Source organism: Aptenodytes patagonicus, chromosome 2 (genome assembly GCF_965638725.1).
Source record: "Aptenodytes patagonicus chromosome 2, bAptPat1.pri.cur, whole genome shotgun sequence".
Taxonomy (NCBI): Eukaryota; Metazoa; Chordata; class Aves; order Sphenisciformes; family Spheniscidae; genus Aptenodytes; species Aptenodytes patagonicus.
The window spans coordinates 99,220,185-99,234,814 of record NC_134950.1 but is presented as its reverse complement, the minus strand read 5'-3'; the positions used below and the strand labels follow the sequence as shown (position 1 = coordinate 99,234,814).

Below are 14,630 nucleotides of genomic sequence, written 5' to 3'. Positions count from 1 at the left end.
GCCCAAACAGTCATCTTATAGTCCCTCTTTTCTACTGCTTTCACATTACAAATTCTACTTTGGGGATTTGTATCCCTCATAACAAAATATTGCTTCAGTGTTAAAAGTGCTGAACACACAGCAAATTTGCTCAGTGGAGCGGTAATGGTAACACATACCTCAACACTCAGTGCTCTGTTTCACAAAGTGCACTCTAAAGGATGAAATTCTCTCAAGTTAAATGCAAACTCAGTGGTAAAAACAGCACACAGCCTTTTCCTTAGACTCGGGAGTTTCACTTCTAACTTTCTATGTGACATTAATAGGAGAAAAGCCATTTTACTGATTAAAAAGCCTGTGCAGTTAATCTATCCTCAGTGATCTCCATGAAAACCAGAGTGAAGAAACCCTCATCCACAAGTCAGAGTAAGCAGTAGTTAGTCACTGATGTGATTTGTAGAGAAGTATTTTAAGAAAAAGACTGCATTTTATTAGGCTGAGCAAACATATGAGCTCAACATTACTCCCTGTTTCTCCCTAAGCGCAGAGCTCTTTTTAATCAGTTCTATTTGTAGACCAGAGGCATGCATTTTTTCCCTGTAGTATCAGAAAAAAGGCCAGTCCTGCAATCTCATCCAACAACTGAGGTCCCCAGGGACACAAATCTGCCTGCACAGGCACAAGTGCAGGATCAAACCTTAGCTAAAAAAAGAATAATAATAAAAAGAAAAATGCAAGCTTATGGGCTCTTTCTTGGTGGTTAGAAACCTAACTGGACCTCTGGTTACATCTGAAAACACACTAACCAAACACTAAGTTTGAGTAATCTAAATTTCCCTGTAAGTACTAAAACCCAAGCACAGCAGCGGAGCATTTTATGAAAACGTGAGTGGAAAACTGATTATTCAAAAAGTGAATCTCATGATAAGGAGGAAGTGTGGTTTCTGGAGATAGGAAATGGATAGATGAAGACAGGTTGCTGACGGTCAGAAAACATAGTTCTATTGAAATCTAAAGGCTTTGCAGGCATTCAATGATTTTTGTAGATGTTCTGTTTTGGAGGAAGACTAACTAGCATCAGAATATCATCATTCCACATGTCTGGCATGAAACATTTCCATTTTTCTTTTTTAAATAGCAGTAGTAATATTGCATCGGTTTTTAAAAAAAAAATTAATCTAAATTAAGCTTTCTCCCAAAACAGATTGTTAGAATAGAATCAAAGTGAAATTAATGTAGTTAAGTTCTTAGGAGACAGAAACCTTGCATAAGACAGTCCCTCCCTAATCCTTAAAAGATACTAACATATTCCCATTGGGTCTTATCATCACAGTTTTTTTATATGCACAATCAGTCCTGACTGTGGTCTGGTATAATTATTATATAGATGCAACAGACAATTAAGGATGGAGTTTATATCTATTTAAAAGGTGTCTATCTTCCATAAACTTGCCAAAGCAAGCTATGCTAATCTAAACACCAGTTAATAGGAGCACTTGTCTGTACAGCTTCCCCGAGAAACCCATACAGAAACGGAGCCAGAATATAGCTTGTGAGCCATAGAGCCTCTACAAATCAAATTAAATCGAGCTTCTTCCTGATGGAAGGTTTTCTTTGCCTACTTCTCTCAGAGCAACATAGTTCCCAACCTAAATGATTAGAGACACTTCCATTGTTTCTGCCCAAGTGTACCTCCGAGAGCACTCTTGTGGAATTGAAACTCTTTGGCAATGTTTCATCTCAGCCATTTTTTTTTTTCCCACTGGGAAATGCCAATTCACCAAAGCTGCAACTGGTGACAGGGAAGGATCTGTTTTGAGAAATGTCTTAAAGGAAGAAAGAAAATATTTGAAAGGAAACAAGAAGTCATGGAAATACCCTACTTCAACAATACCCAAATGAAGCTTCCCACCCCCCCCGCAAAAAACTTTCCATCTAAAAATTCATTATAGGAGGGAAGAAATAACAGAAATAAGATGAAGCTCCTCAAAAGAATTAAAATAAGTTGTTTGGACTGAACCAAACTGGTTTATTGTTTGTGACCCTTTGGGATTTCATGTCACTCACAACAGTAAGACTGTCCTCTGCCCTACCTGTCCCAGCACCTCATCTTCTCATCCTTTTTCTTCATTTCCTCTCCTCCTCCAAACGTACCCTAAATTTAGGCTTCTGTCTTTGAGACGAGACAGCCATAGTATTATCAGCATAGAAAACAAGTGCATGTTTGCCAAATGGTTCCTCGTGTGACAACCTTTTTGAAATGGGAAGTCTAGACAGACTGGGATGGCCAAAGCAAGACGCTGCTTTAAGTATTTATCATGGGCAAGATACCAAAACGCTGAGGTGCTGAGTTTCACCACACACTTTTCATTAATCAAAACTCCAGCTCAAATTTAATCGCAGGTTTCCAGAGAATGCTTTATCAGATAAATGTATTTCTCCACTAGAAGAACTTATCACACAATAATTTGGGGATTTTGTTTCTCCGTAAGATCTATCCACAGACATTTATTTCAGAGTGCATGCCTGTTCTATCACCAGTACTGTAATGTGTCAGCTCATTAGCCCTGTTGGCCAACACATGCAGAAATGGTGATGTCACTGTCTGTCTAAAAATGAGTAATTGTCATGGGGATGGCACTGGTAAAACTCTTAGCAAGCGTATTGGACAAGTATCCTATTTCACACTTCTCTTAAAAATGCTGATAATTTAATAATAACGGGTATGTTTTGTTCATGTCTCTTGTTCTCTTCCTCTCAAAAAAATGGGACATCCTCAGAAGTGTTGGTTTGACTCTTTTTAATCACATTTTGTAAGCAAGAATGACTCCACCAGAAGCTAGGAAATACCCCTTCCCAGTCAGCCTTGCAATTCAAGGCCAGCCAGCACCAAGCCTGTTCCACTGAAGCAAGCAGAAATGTTGCTCATAACACAACTGGCAGAAAGCCCTAGAGTTGATGTGAGTGAGAACAGGATCAGGTCACAAAAGCATCATTAAAAGAAAGAAAAAAAAGCAGTAAAATCTTGTCAGTTACAAAATTGTTGAGCTTTTTTGTGCCTTGTACTGCTCATTCAGTAAGGTCTGTAGAGAGACAGACCTTTGTATCTGCATTTAGTTTGCCATCATGAACACCAGCAGCAAGCAAAAATTCAGCACGGTAATCCAAAGCTACAGCTGATGCAAGTCAGCACCATTCCACTACACTTAATACAGCCCTGTCATTTTATGCTAATTAGAGCATAGGTCACTTATGTAACTCCACAGATAAAAACACCCACACAAATAAAAAAGTTGTTTGGAAAGACAATAAACCTGCACTTTAGATTTAGGAAAAATACAAAGCCGAAAAATAGGGTAATGAACCTGTTTTTGTGTGCTGACTAATGGAAAGGGTCACACCGGAAGTTGAAAAGTCAGGATTAGGCTAGTTGCAAAGCAGTTGGCTATACCCATATCACCAGCAGTTGAGGGTTTGAATTAAGGCCAGCTCGTGATTTCACACTTTTTATTTTAAAATCAGTTTCACAACTTCTGCTATACATCTTCAAGACTCACAACCCAAAACTTGCATAAATCTGGTTGAAATAGTACGACCTCAAAAGGAGAAAAGTGTAACACCCATTTTCATTACTTGTTGTTATTTGCATTACAATACCATGGGGGCGTTTTTTAAGACTGGGCATCTACTGGTAAGGCACTTCATAGCAGCATTTAAAAGTTTCTGTTTAAATCCCTGAGCCTGCGAAGTTAAGCATTTTTAATTTAACACACCATGAATCAACGTCATCTGGACATGCTTTAGCCCTGAGAGCACGTATGGTTACAGCAGAAAAGCAGATCTTCATAGGTATGGGTCTTGGACAACAAATGGACATAAATGGATGGGCCCAGGCCAACTGTATGAGGTTCAACAAGGCCAAGTGCCGGGTCCTGCACTTCGGCCACAACAACCCCATGCAGCGCTACAGGCTTGGGGAAGAGTGGCTGGAAAGCTGCCTGGCGGAAAAGGACCTGGGGGTGTTGGTCGACAGCCGGCTGAACATGAGCCGGCAGTGTGCCCAGGCGGCCAAGAAGGCCAATGGCATCCTGGCCTGTATCAGAAATAGTGTGGCCAGTAGGAGTAGGGAAGTGATCGTGCCCCTGTACTCGGCACTGGTGAGGCCGCACCTCGAATACTGTGTTCAGTTTTGGGCCCCTCACTACAAGAAGGACATTGAGGTGCTGGAGCGTGTCCAGAGAAGGGCAACGAGGCTGGTGAGGGGTCTGGAGAACAAGTCTTATGAGGAGCAGCTGAGGGAACTGGGACTGTTCAGCCTGGAGAAAAGGAGGCTGAGGGGAGACCTCATCGCTCTCTACAACTACCTGAAAGGAGGTTGTAGCGAGGTGGGTGTTGGTCTTTTCTCCGAAGTAACAAGCGATAGGACGAGAGGAAATGGCCTCAAGTTGCGGCAGGGGAGGTTTAGATTGGATGTAAGGAAAAATGTCTTTACTGAAAGAGTGGTTAAACATTGGAACAGGCTGCCCAGGGAAGTGGTTGAGTCCCCATCCCTGGAGGTTTTTAAAAGACGTGTAGATGAGGCGCTTAGGGACATGGTTTAGTGGGCCTGGTGGTGTTGGGTTGACGGTTGGACTCGATGATCTTAGAGGTCTTTTCCAACCTCAATGATTCTATGATTCTATGATTCTATGAAAGCGTAGGAGAAAATAAGCAGGTATTTTGAAGATAGAAACAACATCAAGAACTGTAAGTTAGTTCTGTATCAGGGTAGTATTTCTCACGTATCCTTATCTTCACACATCTTGAATCTTACTTCTCAGAAAATTCACTGAGGAACTCCCGATCAAAGACAAGCAGCAGTGTCACTATGTGTGTTGATATCACATTTCTTTCTGCCACACAGTAGAGCTGATAACTCACTCAGCCCAGAAAAGAAAATACAGTCATTTTGGTTGATTTCCTCTTGCCTTGCGGAAACGTTTGGGCTCATAGTGCTAGAAACAACTCATAGTTGCAGCTACAAGCCCAGTGCACTAGGAGAAATACCTCTGTAGGCTTCTTCCCCTCTCTTTCAGCTTGTGAGCCTTGATCAAAAGCCCTCCCAACAGTTCAGTCTTGGCAGAAAATACTCTACTAGACCATTTTATAGTGGCCTGATGTTCATACATTATTTAAGTTAAAATAAAGTGTTACTATTTGATAATCCAAAGACCTATAGCAGCTTACAAAAACAAACATTTATAAGAGCAAGTATCCTTAGCATGCGTGAGAACGAAACCCCAACCTTTACTCACTGGCAGCTAGGAAACACATTGTATGTCATCGTATATAGCAAATAAGTAACTCAAGGCTACTGCTTCGTAAAAACATTTTTGCTTTTTTATTACAGCAGACTGAGTGATACAATAGGTATTACTGTCAGGAAATTCATTATCAGTCACTGGAAATCTTGATGCAGCTTGCAAAAGACAAGAGAGGAAACACTATGTGCTTTCTGTAAAAAGGACAGAGTTTTAGCCAGCTAGCCAGTTTTTTTCAAATACCCAGATTACCTTAGAGACTCTTTAACACAACCTTCTTGCAGTTCAACTTAGCCACAGAACCTTTCCCAAGAAAAAAACATTTAAGGAGACACACCTAGCTTCCTAAGTACATGCAGCAAAACAGAAAGAAGGGCCGAGAGGTGGCTCACTACCTGATCCAGCATCGTTCAATGGCTCCTGCCACTGCCTTCCAGAGGACTAGGAGTTCGAGAGAGTAGGAATTTGTTTTTTTCCCCTAATTCTCTCTCTCATAATTTCCCCATAGTCTCTCTGGCTATTTCATTCTCCTTACAAGCCTAAGAGAGTCCAGGTAGCTGTTACATATGCCACCTAAGCAGCTCAGGAACAGAATTTCAACAACTATTAAATTTACAGAAATACTTTACAACAGAAAACAAACATGCTCTTTTTCCTTTACTTACATTTTGATTAATTTTTCCCATGTCCAAGCTTTATAACAGCCCCATTTTATGCACTACCATTTGGTCTCCTCCAGGGCAGGACTCTTCCCAGGGTAAGCTACAGCTGAGATTAGCAGCAGTTGATGGCAGTAGCTCATCAACTGCTGAGAGTTACCCATGAGGTGAAGAGGAAAGCATCATGGGAGGAAATAAATTTTAATACAATTCTTCATCCAGATTTAAAATAAATATATAAAATTTACCTCACATGCCTCTTCTTTTCCACCTCCAAAAAGCACTGATCTATTTTAAAAGCAGTCAGCAAGCATCGGTAGGTTCTTGGGGTTAAGAGGCCATACTGGGAAATAGCAAAGTGCCCTTTTCAGCTCCCCTGTTTGCCTGTGGTTTGGGTGGGGAAGGGTGTTGCAGAGGTGCAACATACCTCTGCTTCAGGTCTCTTACCTGTAAAACTCAGCGAAGCTTGTTTCCCATCATTCTGCCTATCAGGCATTGCTGTTCATGGGAACAGGCCGAATTCTGCCTTGCACAGTGCTGCTATAAATTCAGAGTAATTCTGTTGGCTTCAGTAGGTTTATTCGCTCTTTGTCCTTGTTAAACAATGTAAACTACCGTGTTGTGCATGTGCCGTAAGCACGAGAACTGCCTTGTTTCTGCCTTAGTTAGGAATGTTCTCTATTGCAGCCTAACATCCATTTTAATTCTACAAGAAATAGAATGGTTTGGGTTTTTTTTCCCTTATATTTAAGGAAGAGGGATTTAATGAAGCACAGGACTGGATATTTTGCAAAGTACATGCACATTCAGCTCTTTTTCTTGGTTAGGAACATGCCGTTGGCATGGAAAAGACCCAAGTAATTGCTTTTGGAAGAGCATGGTCTTCAGCAAGAACAGAACAAACTTTCTGCTCAATTGTCTTTGTTTTGCAGTACTGAAAGTTTGAAGTAGGCTCATTACATGTTTCATCAGAGCCAAACCTGGTCCCTGTTAGTTGCTCTGCATGGATTAAGTGGTTAACGATGTTTTGAGAATGTTGGGCTAGATAGTTTGTGGGAACACCATCTGTTTCCTTTACCGCGTAAACAAAGAAAATCGCTGGTTTGAAATGCAAGATTATTTAAACTCAGATGACCACAGGCATTCTTAAAAGAGAAGTAGTAAAAGGAAAAAGAATCTTCATGAGGTCTGAAGTTGTGACATTTGTTAGGAAATAAATTCCTGAGTACCAGAGGGGGCTGCTATCCCTGTTCCAGAAGTGGGAGAAGGGCAACTTTTCTTTTGCAGCCACCTCCTTCCTTCTGAAATCCATCTTCAAGACTAAACTCCTATCAGACATTCAAAACCATAAAAAAATGGTTCAACAATGCATTGAAAAGGCTGAGCATCTCGTTCAGAAGCAGCAAGTTCATTAAATATATTTGTGGTTGAATACTTGAAATCAAAAGTTCTAAAAATATTGGGTTTGGTAGCTTTCATACTTCACCTACCCAGCTACCTCCCTCTTCCCCATACAGAAACAGCAGTGTAACCGCATGTCCTGGCTTCCCGTGTGAGGTACTAGTGTCCTGGGGACATGAAAGTCAGAACAAATGTTCCACATTTTCACTTCATCAAGTAGCATGGGTATTCTTTTAATTACTGTTACAAAACATTCATTCAAGATATGTTTTGGTGATGAGCAGCTTCTGTTCTGAATTGAACTAGGAATGAGCAGTCCAGAGGGACGTTTAACCTAATGAAAACGTTGGAAGGGAAGACGAGCGGAGGTACAACAGGAAACATTCTTGTACTCAATGCAGACCAGATCAGCAGTTGTGGAGGATTTTATGATGAAATCACTCAGAACATGTTGTTACTGGATAATAATCCTCCACACAGGAAAATATACCTGAGTCACTGGGAGAAAAGAGTTGTCTTTCATGTTATCCACAAACCTTGGTTGTTGCTGGGTGTTGCTGGCTTTCTTAAAGTTTCTTTCTTATTTTCTGTCTTTTATATAGCTATTTCAGAAGCCTAAAAAGGAGCAGACATAAAAGCCTCTGATGCTTTTTTATTTAGAAAATAAATGCCATCTTAAGCGGAGTGCACTGCTAAGCACAGCCCTGCAGATAGCTCAGGTCTTCTGTCCACAGTCACCTATGTAGGCAGGCTGTACTCATGAATACCCAGAATCAGGCACTTGGCGGTTTAACCTCTCACTTCCTTTGACAACAGCCAGAAGCACCCAGAGCAGGGGTTTGTTCCACCCAAATGAAGGAGTGACCCTGCTTGACCACTGCGTCAGGTTAGTCAAGTCTGGGAAAGAGTGAAAGTGTCAAAATACATGATAAAAAAAAAGTCCTGCAGCACTGAGTGAAACTGACTTCCTTCATCTGGCCAGTCTAGCTTTAGTGTAGTTATTTAGGATTGTATCACGGCACAGTAAATAAAACCAGCAGCCTTGTAGTAGTGTAAGCTTTTCATATAGCATCTGGTATGTCAGCCTTTTCTGAAAAATGGGAAGGGTCTCTAAGGATGAGCTACAAGAATAACTGCAGCTGCATGACACTCCTGTATGCAGAGTGAGGGAGGATCTCTCTGTAAATACTAGGCATGAGCGCAGCTTCTCTTCCACATATGTTCCAGGCTTCATGGTGTAAGGATGTCATCTGCTTTGCCACCAGGGCTTCTATTTTTCAAAAGCAAAATATCATGTTTACCTATAACAAGAAGAGCAAATGGTTTTACTTGTGCATGCCTTATTACCTGCGCTGCGTGGATCAGCTCCCTTTTTTATGAGACCTGTGACTTTTCTTTGAGTTTGTTCATGGAAATTCATTCTCTGAGAAAGGAGAGAGTAGTGGTGTCAATGTATCCTGAGTGACTTTAGGCATGAGGTGGGTAGGACAGTTACTGCTGAGCCTGTGTAAAGACGCTTCTCTAAACTGCTGTGCTGTTTAGAGAACTGAGGTGCCATAAAGCTTCTACAGAGGTAGAAGCTTCTATACATCACCTCCATGGGCAGGACCATAAGGAGCATCACACATCTGAGGCCTGGAGGAGATCTGGTCAAATTTGACTACTGATCTGGATTTAGGATAGAGTTCAGCTTCTGGAGTAGACCACAACTGAGCAAGGGTTTATAAAAATTTCAGACAGAGGGACCAATACCCATCTTTTTGGAGCCTGACACAGCCCAACTCCCAGCCTTGGGAGGCTTTACCTTACAATCAGCAGGTAAAGCAGAGCCAAACTGCAGTGGTGCACCAGTCCTCCCCGCTTCCAGGGCTGGCATGGGACCTCTGGTTGCCTGCCATGAACAGTCTGGTTTGTTTTTTTTTTTTCCTCTGGGATGGTCAAGCAGTTTCCCAGCACATTAGCAAGCAGCCTAATGCCACAGTGTTCACAGTAGCAAAAGGGTTCGTGGTGATGGGCTACCCAGGAAACAGCCCTTTGGTTTTTACTGTGCATTGTCTGTTCTCCTGGAGGTTCATTTTTAAACAACCAGTGACTTATTATTGAAGCAACGCCATGATTGTAATTTTGGAGCCCCTGTAAGGAACCTCTGAATAAACATTGCTTAAAACCAAATCCTTCTGTTCCTGACTTGGGTGGAAAGCATTTGACTGGCAGCACCCAACTGAAAAAAAAAAAAAAGGATGCAAAAAATATACAGCAAACTATGCTAGTCTGATCACTAGCCCTCACTGACAGAAAAAGCATGAGGAAGCAATGTTGATACAAGTTTCTCAGGCAAATAGCGTAATCCCAGTATTACATAAGAATAGCCTGGGAGGGATAATGTCTGAGTGATCCACTGTGGGAACTTCCAGTAACTTAAGGGAGAACTTTCTTAAGAAAGTTTTGTCTGTAGATACCTTTTACAATGCAGTAGGTGACTTTGTGGGAGAGGAACGGTCTGTCATAAATTCAATACATTTTTAGATTCTTTTTAAAAAGCTCTTACGTATGTAAGCCCTATTAACCCCACACCCAATTCAGCAGGAGTTCTGTCACGGGCAGCGAACTGACCCAGCGCTCTGGAGACCGTATTGCGTCCAGTTTCTGTCTTCCCTGCCCTCTGATGCTAATTCAAGGAAAAGCACCTGCAAAAACCACTCTCTTCCCCCGCCTGCCAGGTGTGGATGTTCCTCCCTCACCTAAGGCACACACAGTCAGTGCAGTAGCTGGCACTACCAGGAGCACTGCCTTGGGCTACTCACATTGAATCAGACCTGTACTGTAAACTGGTATGGCAGTCACCTCGGGGAAAATCCAGTGATTGTTTCATGGTACAGGGCCAGAGATTACACAGCAATATTTGGGCAGCAAGTAAAAAGAAGAAAAGCCTGCGTTGTTGACATAGCAGAGAGGAGGTAGCAGGTTAGCATCAGGGACTTTCCCTGCCGACCTCAGTCAAGCAAAACTCACTGTGAAAGCCAGGATGCTAGGATTCGTTACAGCACAGACTGTTACAGGACCTTTACTGAGCATTTGGGCAGAAAGTCTGTTCTACATTTTGCATACATTTCTAAAGACACTTAGGTAGCTCTGGTATAGAATTCTCCCCAGCTGAGCACAAAGCCACATCTTGTATGGGCATATGTAATTTGTCATTTTATGCCTTTGGGTTACAGTACTTATATTTTTTTGTTAGAGCTAAGTAGCACCAGCAGAGGTTAAGATGTCAGCATTTCCACTATAAACCCAGCTCTTTCTGAGGGTTAGGTAACATTTCTTTTATACCACACTATACTGAAATTCTGCCATGCAGATGCTGTCCAAGACGTAAGGCATTTATTTTTCACCAAATTTGATTTGAAGACATTATGGTAGTTAATGGTTTAGAAAAATGTCAAAAAAATGTAAATTCTAAGCTTTTTTTTTCGGAGGCTGTTCTTGCATTATATACTTCAAGAATAGCCTAACATTTCCTATCTCTTAGCCGCTAATATAGACAAAGCAAACGGAGGCAGCATAAGTGAATGTCCCGCTTTGGAAGGTTTAAGCATAGCCTTTCTACGTAAAGAATTTCCAAAGCCACAGCTTACACTCAGTCATGCAGGATGTTGTGCTATGTAGCACAGTAACACAAGACATCCTGCTGGAGTAGGTGGGAAATACCTCCGCAAGCAAAGGGGGAAGACTCCCAGAGCCTGAACGTAGTATTTTAAGCCTCTGTCAGTAAGTGGGGACGCTCAGCACCTCAGTGGGAGGAGCAGAATGTACACAGCTCTGATCTCAGCGAGTGGGTGGTGCAACATCACATTGTGTGGTCTGTGCTAATGAGCAGTCAATGGGAAGAAGGGACCAAGCATCTTAGACCTGCTGGAGAATCTGTGCTTGACAAATAGAAGATACTGTAGCGTTAGCAAGCAGCTATGTCAGAACTGGTCTGGAAGGGAAAGGTGGTGCATTTATAGCTACTAATAGTCATTTTGCAATGTTCAACTGTCAGAAGTATATGTAGACTTGTGTTACTTACATTGCCACATAAAGCGTGAATGTTAATCGTACTGGATCATTTATACCCTGTGCAGTTACAGAGAGAACATGCCAAGATCCTCAAAGACTTATGTTTCCTCTTTTTCTTTTATTCCCCAGGTAATAACTCCAGTCAGGTCGGGACAAGGTTATGTTTATGAATTCCCTTCCAAATACCAGAAGGATACCTACGATATCCCCCCTGTTCGCCCTCTCCAAGGGGTAGGTACCAATAAAACTGCCAACAGCACTGACAGAGCACAAACGGTGATGAATTTCTACCAGAAGTTTATGAGCAAAGCAAGTTCTCTCATTTCAGAGAGAAAATGTTTTAATTAGATGCAGTGGCTTATTCACAGAGCGCAGAAGTATTTCAAAGTTGTATTTGATGTTGACTAAGATTTGGCAGCACACCAAACGCTAAAGTCCCATTTGTTTTCTGTGTTTTGATCAAAGAGTGTATCTAAACAGAATAAACTTGCTGCCTGGGAACAATTTTTTTCCCCTTACTTTGTTGTTGCATAGTTGACAGTAATTCACTCAGTAAGGGTAAGATTATCGCCTCGATGAACAGCTACTATGCAGGGAATTGTTTTCACCACGTATCTACTGCACCATGTCACTGAACTTGAAATATATCTTTGTTCTGGGGAACATCCTTAGCATTCAATCCCCAAGACCACAGACATCTAGAGTGGACGCTTGCAGGACCTGTAACTCAACAACCCTGCAAATCTCCATGGCTCTTTGACAGAGCCGCTCCTCTGGGGAACAACATTGAAGCCAAATAGTACATAACACAGACTGACACCAAATGGCTGGAACTGTTGGGAAGTCTGGGTTAGGAGACATTCAGACAGTGGCCGTAGAGCACACGCAGAACCCACTGTAACCTAGGACATGCCACCAAGTGGGCCACTTGAGACATCTGACAGCTGTACTTTCTGCTAGTAAGACAGCTCACACGGCAGCCAATAAAGCAGACAGGCGATGCTGACAGGGGCAGCCTTAGTTTCAGGGAGTTTAGGGTGTAGTGGTACAAGCTTATTCCTCAGTCCCTCTAATATCTGTCAGTAAGGGCGTGATCAGTTCTGGTCACATGAATATACCGCACCCCTGTTCACCCCAACAGGTATCTGTAACAGATTGGCCTTGATTTAACACTTGGGATGGAAGTCAGCCGTGTCTTCATCTCTCCAGCCTACCGTCCACACAATTGCCCAGAGAGGACCCAGCAAAGTGCATTTCCTAACTGTCCAAAATACCTGGCAAATCCAAGCAGCTCTCCCATATGAAACAAAGTTGAGGAGCTCTGATCATCTTCAAGCTGTTTGAGAGGAAACATGGAAACCAAGAAAACTCATCTGAGATCAGAACTTTCCTGAAGTGACTTGTTTCTGTAACCAATTTATTCTTTCTTTAGATCTATGACATTCCCCCCACATCAGTCAAGGGGCCTGCACTTCCAGTTCCCATGGGAGAAGCAAAAGCTTTAGGAGTCTATGACATACCACCTGCCAAAGGGGTAAGTATTACGCCGTTTCCGCAAGATACTGTATTTTCATGTCTGACCAAAGACATGTTTAAACAAGAGTTCATGTATGATCCTGAAGGAAAAGGAGATTCAGTACTTTAAAGATTTCCTTAGGTTTTTAAACTGTTAAAGCTGGTAAAGTGAAGCACTGCATCAAAATTATTAATGTTATGGAGTGTGAACTGATAATTAGACCTACATTATCTTTGTGGCAGCATGCTGCCTTTTTGAATTTTGCTCCTTATGAGAATTTGCATCAAGATGAATGTTAAAAAGTGAGAGATTAAAACTGACGCTCAGTCAAACTCAGGATAAGTAGCTGACTCCGTGAATGTCAATGGCAGATCTTCCATCCCAGTATTTTCTAGGCCATATAGAAGATGTAAAATATTTTGCTATTCTAGCCAAAGGTTTCATGGTTTGCTTTTTGTGATTCAGGTCTATGCTACACCTCCATCTGCATGCCGAAATGATACAGGCCCGAGGGAAAATTTGCAGGGTTTTTCATCTCCGGTGGGCCACAGTGTAAGACCAGAAGGAGTATATGATATTCCTCCTCCCATCACCAAAGCAACTGAGAAAGAACTTAATAAATTTTCTCCCGAGAGCCTTTTATTGCCAGATGGAGTGCCACAGAAACAGAATGTTTATGACATCCCTATGAACCATCAAAACCACTTTCTTGGACAGCAAATTGCAGCTCAAAAAGATGTTTATGATACCCCAAGGGGAATTGCATTCCCAGGACAACAGACAGGACTCAGTGAAAGTCTCATCCCAGAAGGAAGAGAAGGTGTCTATGATGTGCCACCACCAGTCCTCCAAGACACTAAAGGCTTACAGGATGTGACTGATGGGATAAATAGGTTGTCTTTCTCCAGCACAGGAAGCACAAGGAGTAACATGTCCACATCTTCAACAACGTCAAAAGACTCTTCTTTCTCAGCATCAACTGCACAGGACAAAAGACTAATCCTTGATCCAGACACTGCTATAGAGAGGCTTTATCGCCTCCAGCAGATGGTGGAGACAGCTGTCAATAACCTCATGGCCTTCGTTACAGCAGACTGGCGGTCTTATGCATATATGGAGAAACACATCAATGAAATTCACACTGCTGTAGATAAGGTAGAGCAGTTGCTGTTGGAGTACCTCCAGTTTGCGAAAGGATCAGCAGCCAATGCTTCCTGCTTATCTGAGTTCAGCCTCCTTAACAAAATGAGGAGGGAGGTGCAAAGGCTGGAGGACTCTCACCAGATCCTTACCCAAACCAGTCACGACTTGAACAGCTACAACTGGTCTTTGAATGTTCTAGCTGTCAACAGACTGCAGAACAAGTGTGATGACCTGGATCGGTTTGTTATGGTGGCGAGGACAGTCCCAGATGATGCCAAGCAACTAACCACTACCATCAGTGTCAATGCAGAGGTGCTCTTCAAACAGGCGTTGAGCAGCTCACGTTTCAAAAACATACCAGAGAATATCATGAACACTCCTGACTATGTATATGACAATCCTCATATGCAGCATCATGGAGAAAAAGCACAGAACCACTGCAGTTCCCTTCCTCCGCTCCTGAGTAAAGGTCAGCACCCGCACAATACCACCAGTGACAGCTCGGAAAAGAGCTGGATGGATGACTACGATTACGTTCACCTGCAGGTAGGTAAACCCAACACCTTTGTCTGTACA

General features: G+C 42.3%; 1 protein-coding gene across 4 annotated transcripts in view; it reads left to right on the top strand.

Moving 5' to 3' along the window:
- The window catches only part of NEDD9 (neural precursor cell expressed, developmentally down-regulated 9), a 79,226-nt gene that overhangs the window by 60,154 nt on the left and 4,442 nt on the right, over nt 1-14,630 (top strand). For all 4 annotated transcript variants that reach the window (XM_076330534.1, XM_076330533.1, XM_076330535.1 and 1 more), the window contains 3 exons: nt 11,525-11,626; nt 12,828-12,929; nt 13,377-14,600. In XM_076330534.1, coding sequence (XP_076186649.1) covers nt 11,525-11,626; nt 12,828-12,929; nt 13,377-14,600 — 1,428 coding nt within the window. The remainder of the gene's footprint in view (nt 1-11,524; nt 11,627-12,827; nt 12,930-13,376; nt 14,601-14,630) is intronic.